The 21,505-nt window shown below is 33.5% G+C and overlaps 1 protein-coding gene across 4 annotated transcripts in view; it reads left to right on the top strand.

The window, feature by feature from the left end:
• Window positions 1-20,008, top strand: part of CCDC102B (coiled-coil domain containing 102B) — a 195,279-nt gene extending 175,271 nt beyond the window's left edge. For 3 of the 4 annotated variants that reach the window (XM_058438272.1, XM_032152082.2, XM_058438273.1), the window contains 2 exons: window positions 5,764-5,973; window positions 19,819-20,008. In XM_058438272.1, coding sequence (XP_058294255.1) covers window positions 5,764-5,973; window positions 19,819-19,860 — 252 coding nt within the window. In that variant the 3' untranslated portion in view covers window positions 19,861-20,008. The remainder of the gene's footprint in view (window positions 1-5,763; window positions 5,974-19,818) is intronic. The other variant, XM_058438274.1, reaches the window with a different exon arrangement.
• Window positions 20,009-21,505: the final 1,497 nt, after the last annotated feature.

The following is a 21,505-nucleotide window of genomic DNA, read 5'->3' as shown; positions in this document are numbered from 1 at the left end:
TAAACCCCTTGTTCCTATTATCACTGGAACAAGATCTACATTTTACTAGCTCTATTGTGTTTCACCTCTCACAATTGGTAAGTACTCATCCTGTAAAGTTTCACGCTTTCTTGATTTTGTAGGAAATCCATGGTAGCGTATCAATGTTTGGCATGGGAATGAAAGAAGGGCATCTTTTTCCTGTTTTGGTTTTAGATCAAGGCTTTTCTCTGGTTGGGCTTGAATACATTCATGAAACATTTCTCATTTTGCAGGGATAACAGCAACATGTTTATTTTTATGTTTTGTTTTCATAGTTCCTAAGGTATATATAGATGATTATTACTTCTAATTGAGATGGGGAGAGTATTAATTCTACAAAATCATTAAGAACTTTTGAGGCAGTGCATGGTTTTTGTGAAATCCAGGGCCCAAAGCATCCACTTAAGAGATTTTACTTGTGAGGTTTGTAAGTTTTCCCTACCAGAACATAATCAAAGTATTTACAAATGTATTTTCACTTGTCATTCTAATATGTACTGACTTATTTAGAAATAGATGCATTCAAAAATGCTTACATTGCTTTTGATTCATGTTTAATCTGAAATAGCATTTTGGCCACTCTCTTATTTTATATTTAACTTTGGCACACATTTTGTTTCAAACTAGCGAGGCAATTTTTACTTTTAGAAATTCTCCAAGTATTTTTAATAAAATTGAAGTAACTAAAATATGTATGACATTGCACATCACTAAAATCATGTATTGTACTGTTGACTTTTGGGCAAAAAGAGACTGAGCTATCCCTAGGCTATATTTAACTATGGACAGATTGGAAGTAGACTTTCATTTAGGAAGGGGTTCCTCCGATTCTTATTTGTGATTCTAAGACATAGAGGAAGACCGGTAAAGGATACAAGGGGTGATATTGATAATATGGACTCATTTAAAATGGAGTTGCCAGACTTTTAAATGTTATGCTACAGAAATTGCCTCTCTTGTGAATTAATTTGCCTTAGAGAGAGACAGAATAAAGAGGTAAAAAAAAAAAAACTAAATGATATAAAACCAAAACAAAACCATAAATGAAACCTTTGCTATAATGCAATGCATTGGATTGAGAATATGGTAGTTGCTATTGCAAGTGGATATGCATCCTGTTTACTGGTGTCTGAGCTCAGGAATAGAACTAGAGAAGATCTTTAGGTGAACCATGGCTTGGACTCCTTGCCACTGCTCTTGGAATCCCAGCTCCCTCATGCATAGCACAGACAAATGATTTGTGGAATCATTTTAAGAATAGGAAATAATCTATATGGCTGTTTACCCGGGATACCTTAGGGCCTCAATAAAGGTTGATAATTTCTTACTGCTAGGAAATAGAAATGCTTTCTGTCTTTTCCTTCTTTCCTCCAAAATCTCAGTGTGTATAATGAGGTTTTATGGCTAACTTGTCTGAAATCAAAGTTCTGAATATTTGCAAATCGATTACTGGAACATTCACATTGGTTTTAGGTGACTCTTCACTGGCCTGCCAAGTGGCATATAGTGCATTCTTTCAGGAGTTTTCTCCGTTGAGTAGGTCCATTTAAAAAGTGATTGTCATCTTGATACAACTTGAGGAAAAAGTGAATACACTATTTTGTATTTGAAGTGGCTGTTGATGTTTTCTTCTTTAGGAAATAAATTTATGACTTTAGACATTTTAGGGTTGAATTTGGAAGTTAATAAATATTTTCTCTAAATGATTTCATTTCTCCCTCATAAAACTAGGTTGTAAGGAAAGAGTTTTCTTATGTTATAAAAAAGAAAAATTGAGGCAATCAGTCTAAAAGGAGAATTGGGACTCATCTGTAGGTTATTTTAGTAAAAATCCTCTCTGCCTCACTGTGTTCACTACTATAAAATGTAAAACAGCTCTGGCAATAGCAGTAAGAGTTCAGAGTCAATGTACGGAGAAATCCTTTTCGTGTTAGGTCATGGTAAGTCTAGTAACTGGATTTTTTTTAGAGTGCTGTCGTAATTTTGCTTTGTGCCTAATCATTGTCATTGAAATACAGAAAGGCTTTTTCCTGGAGACTATCATTATCTGCTTTCTCTTTCACTTAACAGTTATTTACGGAGCACACATACAGTGTGTGTCTGGTGCTGAGCTTATGAGCAAAATGACACAGTCCTGGTTTCATAAAGCTTACATTCCAGTTGTTAATGATTACAATTTTTGGCATCTTTTCAACAATATCAAGCAATGGCAGTTGAAGAATGAGTAAATAGCTGTGTTTAGAAAATGATCCAGTATTTTATCCTTAGGAGTAATCACAATATTACAGTTTTTACAAGCAACTCAAGTGATTCTGATATTCATACTTATTTTTCAGATCCAGTCCATGTTTGTCCAATTTCCTTTTATACTATGTTCTCCCCAAATCCTAACATTCCATAACTGGACAGACTCTTCTTGGTTTTGCAGTGTTCAAACATATTTCCTGCTTCCTGTGCTTGGTACACTCTGGGTCTAGCTATGCTTTTCTGCCTTGTTAAACTTCAAGTTGCAGCTTAAATATCATTTCCTCAACCTTCTGCTCGTACCTGATTTATTGCAGGCCTTTCAATGACATTCAATTTTTTTTCCTTTGTAAAAAGATGCCCAATTTTACTCATATTCTATTTGTATTTTTAAAGTCATATATTCAGTTCCTTTTTGTTTCTTGATACATAAATATGCTCAATAAATATTCATTCAGTAAATATAGTGTTGGATATTTATGTACTTTTTCTCAACGTTTAATAAGAAATAGATGTCACTAAGTGAACAAGTATTTTAGTGCTTACTGTACAAAGAATGTACTTTTACATTAAAATTTTCAGAAAACAGGTTTCAGTAATTTCTGCATTATCTGAAATTCATTTAACGCTAGAACACACTATTAGTTAAAATTCACAGTTGAGTTAGAATTAAAATATTTTAGGAGTTTCTCTTCATCATCAGAAGCAAAGCAATGGAATTCTATTTCCATTTGATAAAATTATTGTAATTTTTTATGATAAATTCTGAGATCTTAAAATATTACCTGACTTTTTATTTATCATTTTAAGGTACATGCAATTAAATGCTTTTTAAGTTAGTGGATTTTCATATGATTCTTGGAGAAGAATGATGTGATAAGAAACAGTTTTACAAAATAAAAACTAAAACTTCTTATAATTTTTATAAGACTTTTACTTTTTAATATATGTTATACGCATGTATTTATCAAATAATTTGTATGTTTTGATAAATCTGCAAATAGTAAAACATCAGAAGGCATTATTTAAGCTTTGTTGTTGCTACTGCTAAAATCATTACTTAAAAAAAAAATCTTAAGAGTTAAAATTTGTTCATTCAGACCGCGTATTACTTATTTAAAACCTTGGTTCTACTTGTTATCTGTTATTTAATGTTAAATCAATTTATTTAATTGTAACATTTAAAAGAATCCTACAGGTTTACAAAGACTTGACACAGCATATTTGTCTTGCCCAAAAATACATTTGCTCTCCTTATATTAATTTTTCATTACTAAGTTCCTGCCTTCTTGTGGCAACTTCATTATTTTTATTCTGATAAGTGAGGCAATGATAGCAACTTTAAGTATTAATCTTAACAATGAAAGTAATGTCATGTACTAAATTAAATTGTGATATAATATTTTCACCTCATATTCCCAGACAAGCATCCCAAATGTCAAACTACATCATCTAAAATGTGACCTTTAGTTTATTATATATAATTGGTAAATGAGGTCTAGTGCCAAGAATGTAATTTTGGTTTCCTACATTTTGGAAGCCAGAGCATCTCTTAGATTTGGGAACAGAACATTTTCTACAATAATGGTACAATTATATGTATATGAAAAAGCAGTTTTTAGGCTTTTATATCTTAATTTATTATGATATTATAAAGGATATTGTTGAAATGTAACATTTTTCTAAATGTTGACTAAGTTGATGGGCTTTTAGAATTTAACATGTCATAGCAACAGATTTTATAACAGTATAATAATTATAAAGTATGTTGCAATCAAGCCATTATAATTAACAATGTAAAAACAATTTAGAATTTTTATCCTTTTGAGATATTTTTAAAAGCCTCATACTCTAATCATCCTAAATAGTTTGCAAGGAATTTTGAGTAGTTGACGCTCTTCTGTCCCTACAATACCGCAAGTATGGTATTTGTGCTATTGTATTTATGGTATTATATGTATGGTATCATACTAATTTTACTAGTAAGAAAACTTAATAAGATAATAAATGTCTTGTCCAGAATTAGACAATGAGTAAGTGCTGGAACCAGGTTAAGAGTCTAATAGATTTTCTACTGTAAAGAGTTACTCTGCTGTATAGATTTATGCAATAAATTACATTGATGTCTCAATATCCATACGCCCAAATATATGAGAGAAACATACATTTAAAAAATTTATATTACCACAGTGTTTCTCCTTTAAGTTTTACATTGCTAGACAAAGTGCTTTCTAATTACTTAGATTAATTTCACTTCTCACAAACCTTGTCAGATTAGATAAATTGTCTACATTGTGGTAGATGAAGTTACCTGACTAAGCTTATCCAGAGAATAAATGGTGAAGTCACATTAGAATGCACAGCTCAGGACTATAATTTAGAGCCAAAAAAGCTACTATTCACTTCTACTTACAATGTCCACCAAAAAATCATAGCAGACGAATGTAATTGCATCTCATAATAATGAGCACTTAGATGTAATAAAACTGCAGAAAATAAATACATTTGATATTGCCTCTTTAAAACATGAAAACACAAAATAATAAAAACCAAAGGAGATATTAAATTTATCATAAATCAGAATTTCTAGAGTAGACTTCTGGTCATTGATAGTTATAAAAATCTCCTCATGTTGATATACCATGAAGCCTTGGTTGAGAACTGTGGGAAGAGGGCAGAGGTTGACAAAACTTCAGTGTAAAAGACCACAGAGTAACTATTTGGGGCTTTACTACCTATATGGTCTCTCTCTCAACAGCTTAACCTAGTCATTGTGTGTGAAGGCAGTTATAGGCAAAGTGTGAAGAATGAGCACGGCTGTGTCCCAATACAATTTTATTTGTGGTGTTGTTTGAATTTTATATAATGTTATGTTGAAAATATTTTAATGTAAAATTTTAAAATATAAAATTATAAATTACATATATATTTTCAATATATATTTAAATTACTTTTTGCATTACCTTTTGGGAACTGCAAATGTTACATAGATAGATAGATGATAGATGATAGATAGATAGATAGATAGATAGATAGATAGATAGATAGATAATAGATAGATAGATAGATAGATCCATATAGCATCTATCTATTCCCTAGATAATTGAGTGAATGAATAAATGAAATATATCCAATCAAAATTGCCCACGAAATGGTATTGTGTCTTCTCCACTGAGAATGTTCATCAGTTGAGAGTGGAGATTAATGTTCTCAAGAGCAGCAGTTTTTCACTTGACACATGTATTTGAAAAATATGGTAAATATGGCTGTAGAGATAGTTACATGAACCAAGAGGAAAAGTATATGTATCTACGGTTTGGCCTGATCTTAGGACTTTTGTATTTTTCTCATGTTTTCAAACAAATAGAATTTTCTTTTTAAAATTATATCAGTGGACATATCCATGAACTTTTCTTAATGGGAGTCTGTTTGTGGGTGGCATGATCTTTTGGCAATTGCAAATGGTGCTTGCTGCTTCTTTGTGTTTTCTGTGTGTAGCTAGAGAGATTGCAAGCTGAAAATACCTTGGAGTGGGACAAGAGGGAAATACTTGAAACAGAAAAGCAGGGACTGGAGAGAGAAAATAGAAGGCTGAAGATCCAGGTGAAAGAAATGGAAGAGCTCTTGGATAAGAAAAATAGATTAAGTGCAAACTCTCAAAGTTCTGATTTCAAGATGTCACAAATTGATCTGCAAGAAAAAAACCAGGTATGGGCGCTCCTTGGAGCAAATTCTCATGTCTAATCTCACTCTGATGCCTACGCAGAGTCTGTCTTCACTCGTACAGACCTCCACATTTGGATATTTCCTTTTGTGCTAGCTAATACCTGATACTCCTTGCTCTTTTGCTCACTAAGATGTAAAATAATGTTGTTCATACATCTGAAACAAAGTGTGTCAAATGTTAAAATATGACAAATCTTCAGACAGTTTCAAGATTTCCAAAAGGAAGAAGAAAAATGAAGTAAGAAATAGACCTTTCTGGTTTTTTGTTTCTTATTAAAGCTTTGTCTCAGTATTTTCTAAGCTATTGATCTTATTTCCAATAAAGATTTTTTCATTAATTCCAGCAACTATACGATAAGCATTTGCTGGTAGCTATGGTAAGTATCTGCATAAACGTTTAAATTTAGCTGAAACTCACTGTTTTCTGGTTCTTTTTTGTCAGTTTCAGAACGATTATTTTTGAGCTAATTAAATGCATAATTTTTCAAATAATTTTTCCAGCCTATAGTATAAATCTTAAAACCAGGATAACATTCAGAATTTGAATTTGGGAAATTTAATTTTGGATGTGTTTTATCCCCAAGCCAGTAGATACAGTTTATGCTATAGACGGACATTTTTTTGATAGTTTACAGATTTTTAAATGTGCTTTTAATGGCAGTCTTACAGTTTTAATGTGGGTTCGTGTCAATATGCTGCAAATTATATTTACCTTGTTTCTATTTTTCAATTATATATAGCATCTTAATGCACAATTCTATTTCTCACTCAATTTCTTTAACAGTTTTAAAAGGTGAATTTGATAAGTTCATAGTTTTGAGATACATAAGTCATTCATACTCATATAAGCTCTAAAAGCTAAATGGCCAGAAAAATTGAATTCCATATTGTTTTGTCATTCTTTCATGAATCTAGGGATTTATTGCAAATGCAAGGTTAAATTGTATTAGTGTTTCATGACCTAGCAATGCAAATATCTAAAGTTAAATGTTACAGTCCTTGACCATAATTTTCTATTATATTGATTCATAAACTATAATAATGTATTTGATTCTGACATATGTACACTGATGAATCTGTAGACATCTTATTTTGGAGATCTCTGCTCTAAAAAGCACAGAATTATCTCAATTATGGACTGTGGTTTGATTATAGAAATACTTTTTATTTGATTTATTTAAACAACACAAACATTTATTCGTATTCTTCTCTGTGTCAGTCACTGTTCTGTAGGCAGGTAATGAGAATATTAATTAATGAATCGTTATCCCCACCCAGCATGGGCTTAGAGTCTATATAGGGTGTCAAACACACAAATTTTTATAAATAAAACATTATAATGATTGCCAAGAATAAAGTGGAAAGGGACACAGATTAAGAAGCAATTGATTATATTTAATTTTGGCACCTTTCTAGTTGTATCAAAATGTGATAATATAAAGTATGTCTTTCAGGACATGTTTGGAGCTCTCATTGGTGTAACCTGTCATCAGGGCATACCGAGTCCAGACCTGGTCTCTTTGACAATGTAGTTATTTGGGCCAGGACTAAGCAGAACTTGGAAACTGGGAGGATCCTTGAAGGTCTAAGTCAGTGGGTATGCTGATCACTTAGAATACTGTAGGATTTTTTAAGTATATATCATTTTGATGGTGGGGGTGGTGTTGGTGATTTTTACCCTCTTCATTACAAATTCAGACTATCTGCTGGAACTAAAATAATCACTTATTTTGGAACGGTAGCAAGCCAAAATTCTTAGTGCAACAGGAACTTCCCCAGAAGCTCAAAATGTCAAGATTGTGATGTCCTCAAATGTCAAATGAATCAGAGCTGTGTACAGAACATGCCAAGGTTTAGGGAATAATGTAGATTTTATCATAACACAAAACCATACTGTAGTTTTAACATTATTTCAATAAGAATTAATTTATATGTATATAAATTTATATGTATATAAGTACCATAGATGAATACCATGGTGCTATGTGTGTGTGTATATATATATGTATATATATACCATGTATGAGTACCATGTCTATATATGTGCAGAAGTTCCATACATAAGTGAGGCAGTGAAAGAAGGTGCTAGCATGTAAGGGACGCTAGTGCAAACACTGCACGATTATTAGTCTCTAAAAGAAATATAAGATCTCTTACTACCTGACATTTGCATTTACATCACATTTATCAAAGGTTTGTGGCAGACATAAAGCTATCTGCTACTCATCAAGAACCCCCACATAAATTGTAAAAAATAGGTTAGGTTTTAATATTCTTATTGTTCAATAAAATTTTTATAAGTCCCTATTAATTCAAAAAGGTAGGACTTTTCACATGGTTTTACATTTTTTTTTTATTTTAATGGTATAGGGAATGCATTTTTAAAGAAAACGACTTCCAGTTTTAAATCGCACTATTAATTCAAAGACAAATAATTTTCTTTACTTGAGTAATCTCATCACATAAATCCCCACTGAGTAGTTGCTTTTATATACTATGTTTAAGGATATGTGTACATCATTCTTTTATAACTTAAAAAATGCAATAATACACTTGAACTTTTATAGGATAGACTGGAAAATTACTACTCTGGTAGTAACTATATTTAAAGCATAAACCAATGTAATAGACTTTTCTAGAACAACCATTGCATGAAGATCTTTCGATTTGCTGTTGCTCTTGGAAATAGTGGCACTGTTCCATGGTCCCGCGGCATCAGCATAATTGACAAAACGACACCAGACAACAAAACTTCAGTGGCAGTATCGAGTGGTCTTCTCAGCATGAAGTCTGCATTATAAATGATGGCAAAGATGTTTAAGACCTAGATTTGTAAAAACATAAGTAAATCCAAGAGTATGCTTTAAGGAAGAGAAATGCAGCTCAGTTGAAAGTCTGATTTCACAGACAACAGCAAATTATGTTAGTGATGCTTGATCATTAGAATGTACATTTCCATCCAACATTAAAAAAATCCACCTGTCCTTATTGGACTAACTGATATGACTTAAAGTTTTTTAAAAAACGTCTCCAATAGACTCAGAAAATGTGAATTCAATAATTTGAGCTATTTGTCGAATTTTTTCTTAGTTTTCTTTCACAAGATCAAGATAGCTAAAACATTTAAGTGTATTAAAAATTATAGTGGCATCGCAAATGGTGTATACATGTCACACTGTGTTCAAAAAGCTCTTGCTTTTTGAATCTCCATGTTTTATAACATATATTAGTAAAATAGCATATCTATATAACATAAATAAGTTAACATATTTAAAGAGTAAAAGTCGGTAAGCTCATAACTTTATAGGAACATAAAAAGAACACATATCAACTATTCTATTTATCCCATTAGTTAATGAAGAAACCAGTAAGTTATTACAGCCAGTTCGAAGGAGAATCTAAGTGTCATACAACTAGGCACCCAATCATACCAAAATGAATGTGCTTAATGGATGCAAGACCGGCTCTTCCATGCGGGTGGGGAAGTAAATTGCACTGTCACCAGATAATGTTGTCCCACACGTTTATGGACAAGAATCAGTTGTATGGCCATGGCTCATCTATAAATTACAGGGTTTTGTGTAAAATAGCTTAATGATATCAACGTTGCAGGACATTATAGAATCAGAAAATCTTACCCAAGGAATGTGTTAGACACAACTTCCAGGAATCTTTGTTGATCATTGCAAAGTCTTTCCCAATTTTCCCTGGCAATATAAGTTACTTGATGTGCGTGTGTGATAAGTCTATATATGAGTACATCAACAAACACATGGGAAGTGTTATTCTAGTCTAGGGATGGACAAACTTTTTTGTAAATATCAAGATGGTAAATATTTTAAACTATTTAAGTAAGCCACATAAGTCTCTATGGCATATCCTTTTGAAAAATTATAAGCCTTTGAAACCATAGAGAATATTTCATGGGTGGCACACAAACAGGTCTGGAGCCAGATTTGGTTCATAGGTCATGGCTTGTTGCCTCCTGCTGTAGCCCAGGGGTCTCCGGCTTACATGGACAGAAGGGGGGCCAAGAAGGAAAATGTGACAGAGTTAGGTACAGGGTGACCAAAGAAAACAGCACATCTCCCTGCTGATAATTGTTGGTTGGTTAATAGGAAAAAAATATATGGAAATAGTTGTCCTCCAAAGAAAAGTCTTTCCCCTCAACTGGAATTGCCATTTTCCACATTTGCACATATCCTGTGGATCTACATTTTTATGCAAATTCTCAGAGTTCCCCTATCTTTCCAGTCTCTTATTTTCTTTGCCTTTAATTTATTGGAGAGTAGCTGGAAGTCTTTTCCTGAAACTCATGGGGGTATGTGGCCACCAAAGCTCTGACCCTGAACTGAACAGACACCATTTCTCATAAACAGTTCACTGTCATCATCCTCAGGCCATGAAATAGCCTCTCAGGTAATATTTTCTGGAAGTTGATGGAAAACTTCGTACTGTCGATGTAAGATATAAACCTCCTTCATTCTGAAACCTGATCTGCTTCTGTAGGTCTAGGATAAGGTCTGAGATTGTGCACTTCTACGAGCCTTCCAGGTGATGCTGATTCTGCTGGTCCGCAGACTGCACTTTGAGTAGCAAGCACTTTGCCTATGGCAATTATTAATAATTTATCTGCACCCTTGCATCGAATCTTCACTTGCAATTCATTTCTACTCTACTACCAGAGTTATTTTTCGTCTTTGATTACACGTTTCCAGCCATTTTCACCTTTTAGTCATTTGAATGACTTCGTGCTTTCTTCCAGCACAGGATTTTTCCATAGGTTTTTCTTTCTGGAGGAAAAAAATATCATTTCATATATAAATTTATTTTATTACCAGGTTTCTCTGAGATGATCAAGCGCATGTTCCTATAGGTAAAGCAAACAAGTAACTTAAACGCATGTGCACGTTTAGGCAATATCACAGCTGGGCAGAGATAGGAAATCAAAAAGCAGCATGGATTCCCTAGTACCTCTCAGTCCCCAGCGTTACATGGGTCAGAGGTTTGAGCTATCACTTCATTTAGCAACCTCTTTATAGATATATAGGACCTTTTCTGAAACACAAAACTGGTAGTTACAGTGACAACATATTCATCTAACCGGTACCTATCTGCAGCATGCTTACTAGTGTAGCATCCACCTGAGCCCAGTGCTCTCCTATTGCTTGTTTACCGGTTAGAGATCTGCTTTTGTTGCAGCTTCTGGCAGCCCTTCTCATGAAGCCTGCTGCAGTTCCTCTCTGGTCTCATTTGTTTTCTTAAGTCATGGTAATTCTTCTGATATTAACTATGATTTTGCTTTCTTAGAAAAGCCTTTCCTGATCTACCTGAATAGATCATATAGCTGTTGTGGTTTTTGCAATTGTCTAGTTGTTTGTGAGATCATTTGATTAGTATCTATTGTATGTGACTAGGAGATGAATGAAAGATTGCATTACATTTGTTAATTCATATATCCCCACAACCCGGCACACTTTTCTCATACTAGGCCTTCAAAACATTCATGAAAGGGATAAATTTTTTAAAAGAATGAGGGATTTGTAGTTTAAGATAAGCAATAATTTGTGTGCATGAGTCATCGTACTAAAAAATAAAGGTGAATGAGTTTTCATAGATGCATGAAGAGAGGGAAGCTAGGCTCCAGAAGTCAGGATGAATGGATATCTAATATTGACATAATTAAGAGGCATAGACAGAGGGGAGTTTCACACACAGAAAAGCGTAATTCTGGAGTTAAATAGCCTCCCCTGGGCTTGAGAAATCAAAAAAGAACTTTAGATACCTCCCTGATCCTAAACCCTTTTTATGCTCTTACACTCCCTTTCCTCCCTTTGTTCACATTTTTGAAATTTCAGGAGGGCAGAGAAAAGATGTAAGACAAATGAAAGGCAGGGAAATGAAAAGTGGGGTTTGTGCTCACTACAAAAGGATTAGACATAATAACCAGTGAGAGAACAAACACGCAAGTGTAATATTTATCAAGAGAAGTCTTGATATTTCTGTGACAAAAATGTAGAATTGCAGTTTCCAGACATTATTTTTATATGATCTATAGTATAAATAGTATGATCTATAGTATCTATAGTGTAAATGCTGATTTGCTTTATCCAATATATGACACGAAGTCTTCTTTATAATAGCTCAGTTCTTCCACTGATAAGCCGTCTATGTATTCTCTATTGCAAACAATACTTTTGAAAATGAAAAGTTATTGGAAAAAGTGGTCCATATTCTTTTGAGAAAAGCCCCATGTCTCAGGCAAAGTGTTTTGGAAGCTTGTTTACTGAAATCATTCTGGCAACTGAATCCCTTCATTCAGATCACATAATGGGTTGCTTTCAGAAAGTCACTGTGCCCGGGCAGTAATCATGTGTCTTAGGAAACTGATGAATTCATCTAAAAGTTGAAAGGCCATTAAAGTTGATTCCTAATGAATTTGCATTAATGACAGTAGTCAATATTCAAGGAATTACAATGTGTTTATTTTGTTTAGTAACTTTGGCTTCAAAAATGGTTTATTTCATCAGTGGTTTAGCAGGCAAACCTATCAATTTGTTAAATTTTCCTCATATGATATGTTGTTTTTCTTCCAAATCTTACTATTATTTATAAAATCATTCATTTAAGAATACACACAGTTTTTACTGTTATAAAATAGAAATTATTATAGATAACATTATATTGGATCATTTCCTGTTTTTCTTTAACTGTTTACGTAGCTTCTATAGCTGAAATACCCTGGAAATTCTATTTTTAAATGTAGCTATTAATAAAAATTTATGTTATTATGGAGAGATTTTGATATATGGAAAAGTTCAAGTTTTTAAAATATAAAATGTGTTATATTTTGGTAATTAAATTGGAAAATCATTTATTCTGAAGAATGTCCTGCTTGCAGCAAGTGCTAAGCTACGTGTAGGTCCTGTGTAAATTCATAATTTAGTTATTGCATGAAACGTAGAAATACATCCATGATTTTGTGTACATTTTAAAGTGTATAGGTGGGATTATTGGGTTGAGTGGAACAATGGTCTTTTGCCAAGTAATTTCTGAAGTTAGCAGAGATAAAGAATCATAGTTTTAAAGTACCATTTCTTAATGCCATGTAGAAAGCATGTACTGAAAGTTCCCTACTGGTTTGAAACAATCAATAAATTGCAAAAGTAGTATGACATTTACCCTAATGTAATATGATTGCTCATGCCTACTCTCAAATGCATGCACACACACACAGAATTGAATTTTACAAATCTAATTCTAAAATAGGAGATTTATTCTTTTCCCTGTTACATGATTCTCTGCTGAAGCAAAGCTAAGTGGTAAGGTTTTGTATATATGAAACGTTATTACTAAGAATAAATTAGTGATAGGATAAGTTTTACATCCTTTTACTTTCCTATTCTCTTATTCCGATCACTGCTATGTTTTGCGAAAATCATGAATTTTAAATCTCAGTCCCTACTAAATATAGTGTTTGGCACATCCTCATAACTGTGTGTTAAATGCATAAGTTTAAGTATTGATGCTTCTGTTATCACTATTTGAATTTAATCATGTTTTCTGATTTGTTTTCAACTCTTATACTTACCTTTTATTCTATCATTAAGGCAAATGTAAGGTTATTGGAAGTTTATATTATCCTTTAAAATCTCCTTCATATGTATCAAACAGATGGTATGTTAACCCATATCCAATTAAAACAAAGATGCAAAATTTGACAATTTAAATCACTTATATTTAATGAAATATCATAGCAAAAATTGTGACATTTATGAATGTCAGCTGTGAAATTATGTGTTTTTTAATGTTTGATGTAACTAGCCTACTACTAATAATCCACTATATTATTACAAAATAATTTTGCAGTTCACATCACGGTTATCAGTTGACATATATTAGCTTGATTTAAAGCAATGATGAGATAAATAATTATTTACCTTACTATTTAAAAGGACATAAAACACTATGGTTACAAAGATTATTTAAAATTAAAACTAAAATGCAAGTTTGAGTTAAAATCATAAGATTAGTGTAAACTCAGATAACTTTAATAGATCTGAGCCATTCACTATTCTTTTTTCTTCTCTTTTTCATTAAAGTGAAATTATATCACATAAAATTAACCATTTTAAAGTGAACATTTAGTGGCATTTAGTAGATTCACAATGTTATGGGACCACCCTGTCTATTTCATTCCAAAGCACCTTCATCACCCTAAAAGGAAACCCTGTAAGCATGATGCAGTAACTCCTCATTCCTCCCTTCCCTAAGCTCCTAGCAACCTCACTTCTGCTTTCTGTCATTGTAGATTTCTGGATCTTTCATATAAATGGAATCATACAATATATAACCTTTTATGTCTGGCTTTTTTTTTTTGAGACGGAGTCTCGCTCCTTCGCCCAGGCTGGACTGCAGTGGCGCGATCTCGGCTCACTGCAAGCTCTGCCTCCCAGGTTCACGCCATTCTCCTGCCTCAGCCTCCCGAGTAGCTGGGACTACAGGCGCCCGCCACCACGCCTGGCTAATTTTTTGTATTTTTAATAAAGTAGGAGTTTCACCGTGTTAGCCAGGATGGTCTCGATTTCCTGACCTCATGATCCGCCCTCCTCGGCCTCCCAAAGTGCTGAGATTATAGGCGTGAGCCACTGTGTCCGGCCTATGTCTGGCTTTTTAAATTTTTCATAATATTTTCAAGGTTCATGCACATTGTAGCATACATCATTACTTCACACCTTTTTGGGTACTTCATTCCTTTTTGGCCTGTCTGGTATTTGTTCATTTCTACATCTGCTGGTGGATATTGAGTCGTTTCTACCTCTAGCTCTTTTGAACAGTGCTGGTCTAATCATGCATGCACATGTATTATTTGAATACATGTTTTCAATTATTTGGGATATATATCTAGGTGTAGAGTTGCTGAGTCGATGGTAATTCTATCTGTAACTTTTGGAGGAACCACCAAATTGTATTCCATAATGGCGGAACCCATTACCTTTCCGCCAGCAATAAGTGAGGGTTTTTATTTCTCCACATCCCTGGCAACACTTGTTATTTTGTGTGTTGTTTTTTTTTTGTTGTTGCTGTTGTTTTTTTGAATTATACTCATCCCAGTGGGTTTGATTTCTCATTGTGATTTTCCTTTGCATTTTCCCAATGACTAATAATGTTGAAGATATTTTCATGTGTTATTCACCATTTGTATATCTTCTTGGCAGTTATGTGTACTCAAACTCTTTGACTAATTTTAAATTGAGTTGTATTTTTGTTGGAGAATTGTAAGAATTCTTTATATATTCTGGATACTCATATGTATGAAATGCAAACATTTTGTCATGTTTTCGCTTTCTTTTGATACACGCAGTTTTACATTTTGACGAATTCTATTTGTCGTTTATGCTTCTGTTATCATATCTAAAAACCCATTGTTAAACCGAAGATTTTCCCCTATGTTTATTTCTGATACTTTTATACTTTTACCTGTCATATTTATACCATTAATCTATTTTGAGTTAATTTTTGTATATGGTGTAAGAAAGAGATCCATATTCATCATTTTCCATGTGAATATCCAGTTGTAACTGCAACATTTTTTGAAGAGACTATTTTTTTCTGCCACTGAATTGTCTTGGCATACTCATCAAAAATCAGTTATCCATATAGGTATGGTTTATTTCTCAACTATTTTGGTGTCAATTCTATTATTTTGGTGTGAATGTTTATGCCAGTGCTATACTGTTTTGATTGCTGTAAGTTTTGACATCAGGAAGTGCAAGTCCTTCAACTTTGCTCTTTTTCAATTATTTCATTTTGGGTATTCAAAGCCTCCTGAAATTCCATATGAATTTGAGAATCAGCTTTTCCATTTTTGCAAAAAAAAGAAAAAACGCCATTGGAATTTTCAGGGACTTCACTGAATCTTTAGATTGCTTTTCAGAGTATTAACATTTTAATGTTATGTATTCTTATCTGTGCATATATCTTTCCATATATTTGTGTCTTTTTATTTCAGTAATGTATTGTAGTTTTCAGTTGATAAGTCTTTAACCTCCTTGAATTTATTCCTGTGTATTTTATTCTTTCAAGTGTGCTTAAAATGGGATTTATTTTCTTAATTTCCTTTTTAGATTGTTGCTCATATATAGAAGCACAATTAATTTTTGTGTGTTCATTTTGTTTCCTGCATCTTTGCTGAAGTTGTATATTAGCTGTAGTAAATTTCTTTTTCTAGATTTGTTGGAGTTTTCTATATATAAGATCATGTTATCTTATACATGTTTTACTTTGTCCTTTGCAATGTGCGTGTCTTTTACTTCTTTTTCTTACTGAAGTCCTCTTGCTAAAACTTCCAGTACAACGTTAAACAGCAATAATGGAAGGAGGCACCCTTGTATTGGGGCTCATCTTAGGGGGAAGACTTTCAAACTTTTATCATTGATTATTAGGTTAGCTGCAGGTGTTTCATATATCATTTACTATGTTGAGAAAAATTTTCAACTTTTTTCTAATTTATTATTTTTTTCTCCCTGATCTAGTATTGCATTTTATCATATGCTTTTCTGCGTTAAATGAGATGATATGATTTTTCCTTCATTTTGTTAATGTGGTGTTTTATATGACTGATTTTATTATGTTGAACTACTCTTTCGTTCTACATTAAATCCCATTTGCTCACAGTGTGAATTTTTCTTAATATTCTGTTGGATTCCCTTTTCCAGTATTGCATATAGGATAGTTACATCTACATTCATAAAGGATATTGGTGTGTAGTTTTCCTTTCTTGTGCTGTCATGTCTGGCTTGGGGTCAGGGTAATGCTAGATGTTAAAGAACAATAAAAACACCACAAAGCTTTCCTACCATATTTAAGTTGTCTTTTATTGACTCAGCGATTGCTTGGTTCCATGAACCTTTGACTGCTTTCCAGAGTTCTGACAAAGTGGATTGTGCTGTTTTTCCTTGAGTTTTTCAATGTTTCTGTGGCGAGATGGACACTTGAAGCTGCCTACCTTGCCATTTTTGCTGACATCTCGTCACACCCATTATTGATCTTGGGAAATCTAGGCCAATATTATTAAAGCAACTGTATGCATTCTGCTTACTTTCACGATTAAAACAATGATCTTAACCTAAATGTTAAATGACATTTTTAAATACATTTTCCTCTATTGGACTTCTTAAAAACGTAGCATTCAGTATTAGAGTAATCACAACTTATTACTATAAAAAATCAGTGTGATATTGATTTTGGTCTTCAAACTTAAATAATATTAATGGATTTATTAAGAATACTGTAGTAAGTGATAAAATTTAGCATTGGATAATATACATGTGTATACATATATATTGGTTACTTACATGTTAGGTTTTATTTAAATTTACAGATTTATATGAGTGTATGAATGTATATTATTATTATCCAAAGTTTTAATTGTGTTTAAGTGGCTCTTCGTGGCCGGGCGCGGTGGCTTACGCTTGTAATCCCAGCACTTTGGGAGGCCGAGGCGGGCGGATCACGAGGTCAGGAGATCGAGACCACGGTGAGACCCCGTCTCTACTAAAAATACAAAAAAAAATTAGCCGGGCATGGTGGCGGGCGCCTGTAGTCCCAGCTACTCGGAGAGGCTGAGACAGGAGAATGGCGTGAACCCGGGAGGCGGAGCTTGCAGTGAGCCGAGATTGCGCCACTGCACTCCAGCCTGGGTGACAGAGCGAGACTCTGTCTCAAAATAAATAAATAAATAAATAAATAAATAAATAAAAAAAAGTGGCTCTTCGTGTACTGATCCAGATCAAATTTTTATATACCTTCTTTGGTTTGTTGTCACTAAACATAAGGTAATGATTGGTAATTTAGCTTTCTTATACTAGACTATCCACAGTGATTAGTTTTAACAAATTGTGTTTACTCCATCTATGTGATTCCGAAGACATCGTTTGGCATGGTAAAAAAAAAAAAAAAAAAAAAAAAAGAATGACAGATGAAACACAGAAGGAAGGCAGGAAAGAAGACAGAGAAAAAAAGGAAAACAAGAAGGAAGGGAGGAAGGAAAAAAAAAGCAAAGAAAGAAGAGTAAAGGAAAGAAGAACAAAAGAAAAATTAAGGCAATTAGTTGTAGATAGGAATGCATCGTGGTATCTGTTTGTGTAAATTAAAAGGAAAAAAATAACGACCTAGTCTACTATTTTTATTTCAAAACAGTTATTTTTGTCAATACATCCCTCCCCTCCCCAAACAACCTATGTTAAAGAAAGTTCTATATTCACTGTGAATTTTCATACATGATTACCAATAAAGACTGGCTGTTACACATTAGGAGATATACCTAATGCTAAATGACAAGTTAATGGGTGCAGCACAACAACATGGCACATGGCACATGGATACATATGTAACAAACCTGCACATTGTGCACATGTACCCTAAAACCTAAAGTATAATAATAAAAAATAAAAAAAAAAAGACTGGCTGTTACAAAATCAGATTTTACCAATAAGTATTTTCACATTTTCATTCACAAAGTAAAAGCATGCACTTAAGTATGTGTTAGATGTGGAAGCATCTCAAATGATCAGTAAAGAGATGTCATCATCAATTACTTTTTAAAAACTAGGAATAGACCAGGGATGAAAAAACTCTGATATTGAATATACGAAATATAATATTTTTGAGAAGTATAGTTTTTTGAGGTTAATAAATTTAGTTTGGAATCAACTGTGAGAAGTTGAAAGACTGGCTGGCTATGTGCATATGATTTTGATAAACTAATTAAGGTGGTTATCACAATGACAGACTGAAAATGCAGCAGGATCAGATCACACATAGGGAGTAAAATTAGATTTCATGAGATTAAAAAATGCATCTGGACCTTAATAGCTTCTTCTGCTGCTTCATATTTGGAATGTAATTTTTGTTTGTATTTTATTCTAATTTTAAATAAGACAGAATTACAGAAATGCAAGATAAAAATCCTTTGGTGGGGGAATGCTGGCAAATAGATGACCTTTTATGAAATGGTTTATAAAAGAGATAGGGAATTAGACTGGGAATGGTGGCTCATACCTGTAATCCCAGCACTTTGGGAGGACAAAGAGGAGGATCATTTTGAGGCCCAGTCAAATCATTTGACCAGCCTGGCCAACACAGTGGAACACTGTCTCTACTAAAAATATAAAAATTCACTGGGCACAGTGGTACATGCCTGAAATCCTAGCTACTTCAGAGGCTGAGGCATGAGAATCCTTTCAATCTGGGACGTGGAGATTGCAGTGAGCTGAGATCACACCACTGCACTCTAGCCTGGGCAAGTATAAATAAATAAATAAGAGGGGGAATTGGATAGATCAACAAAAATCAATTAGGTATGAAAATGGAGAGCAACTCTTTTTAGGATGTTTAGATAATACAGCAGAATTGGCAGATGTGCACTAGAATTAAATATTTTGTGAGGTCTAGTTCATCATGGTAAGAAGACATTTTAAGGCATAGCAGAATGATGTTATTTTATATCAACAACCCCCTCTAAAGTTGCAAGGTTTTAATAATTGATCACAGAAAATATGAGAACTCCCTGGGCCAGGAGGAGTTTCTAGTGTCACAGATGTGGGCAGGGTATAGGCTGAGGACACAGCACATTTAGCTCCTGAGAAAGTAAGTTGCCTTTTACCTCTAAGGAAAACAAGACTAGTTCTACTGTAGAAATAGTTAATTCTTAGTTCTAGAATTCTAATTTAAAAAGCAACTCATGAAGTCAACAATTGGCTGTTTATTCACATTATATTGTTTTCAGTGCTGTGTTTGACTTCCTCTGAATTCTTTCTTCTTTAGGCATTACATTCTTTCTCAGCCAGGATGAAAGCTGTGCCATAAGAACCAATGGCTTAAGGCTTCAAAGTTTGAAGATGAAAAATAAAAAATTAGCCCTGGGAATGGCTGTTACTAAAAAGTGAAAAAAAGAAAAGAAATGAAAACAGATGATGGTGAAGTTGTGAAATAAAAGGAATGCTTATACACTGTTGGTGGGAGTGTAAATGAGTTCAACTGTTGTGGAAAGGAGTGTGGTGATTCCTCAAAGACTGAAAAACAGAACTGCCATTCAACCCAGCAGTCCCATTACCAGGTACATACCCAAAGGAATATAAATCATTTTGTCATAAAGACACATGCATACTTCTGTTCATTGCAGCACTATTCCCAGTAGCAAAGACATGGAGTCAACCTAAATGCCCATCAACAGTAAACTGGATAAAGAAAATATGGTACATACACATCATGGAATACTATGCAGCCACAAAAAAGAATGGGATTATATACTCTGCAAGCACATGAATAGTGTGGAGGCTATTATCTTTAGCCAGGTAACGCAGGAACAGAAAACCAAATAAAGCATGTTCTCACAAGTGGGTGTTAAATGATGAGAACACATGGACACATATGGAAGAACAAAAGACACTGGGGTCTACAGGAGGGTGGTGGGTGGGAGGATGGAGAAGATCAGAAAAAATACCTAATGAGTACTAGGCTTAATACCTGGGTGATGAAATAATTTGTACAGCAAACCCCCATGATGTGAATTTACCTACATGTACCCCTGAACATGAAAACAAAAATAAAAGTAAAAAAAAAATTAGCTCCAGGAACCAAAATGTCAGCATATGTTTACATAGTATATGAATTTAACCAATACCATTTTGGTTTTGTAAAAGCTGTTATTGAACTCAAGAAAACCCAAATCACTACATTTGTTATTTTTCATGCTCAAAATGGTGCATTTGTCTGACTTGTTGATATCATCTAGTTACTTGATTAAGGTAAATTTTGAGATTTGATCCTGGAGAGAAGATAATTTTCTAAAGTTAGTAAGGTCTATATAGTTTTAGTCCTGGTTTAGAAAAGAGCCACAGCCTCCTGATTCTATTAAAAATCACACTTCCTTGATGTATTTTGATAATCAGTAAAACACTACTCTGTAAGTACTGTTTTAGTCGGTTAGATATAAAGAAAAACATACATTAAAACATTCAAACTCTGTTTAATGCTTTTTACTCACACACTAACAGTCCAGCCCAGTGGTTCTCAAAATGTAGTATCTAAACGAGCAACATTAGCAAATGCAAATTATCAGGCCCCATCCCAGGCCATCTGAATCAGAAACTTTAATGTAGTATCTAAAACCAGCAACATTAGCAAATGCAAATTATCAGGCCCCATCCTAGGCCATCTGAATCAGAAATTTTAGGTGTGGGGCCCAGAAATCTGTTTTAATGAGTTAGAACCTGACACAAACTAAAACTTAGAAACTTGGAATCTAGCCTATATATTTGCATTGAGTATAGTTATTTATATGATGACAGTGTCTTTAAGGTGAGGATAGTACATACATTTTTAAGTCATTGTATTGGTTGTTAAGAGGCAACTAATAAATGTGTGGTCCAACTTATAAGAGAAATGGGACCAGAGGCTGGAAAGGAAAAGAAAAAGAATGAAGCCCTTGTCCTAGGTTCATGCTTATTAT

This window comes from Hylobates moloch, unplaced genomic scaffold (genome assembly GCF_009828535.3).
Source record: "Hylobates moloch isolate HMO894 unplaced genomic scaffold, HMol_V3 SCAFFOLD_5, whole genome shotgun sequence".
Classification (NCBI taxonomy): Eukaryota; Metazoa; Chordata; class Mammalia; order Primates; family Hylobatidae; genus Hylobates; species Hylobates moloch.
Note: the sequence above shows the minus strand (reverse complement) of the source record. Positions and strands in the feature narration are given on the sequence as shown.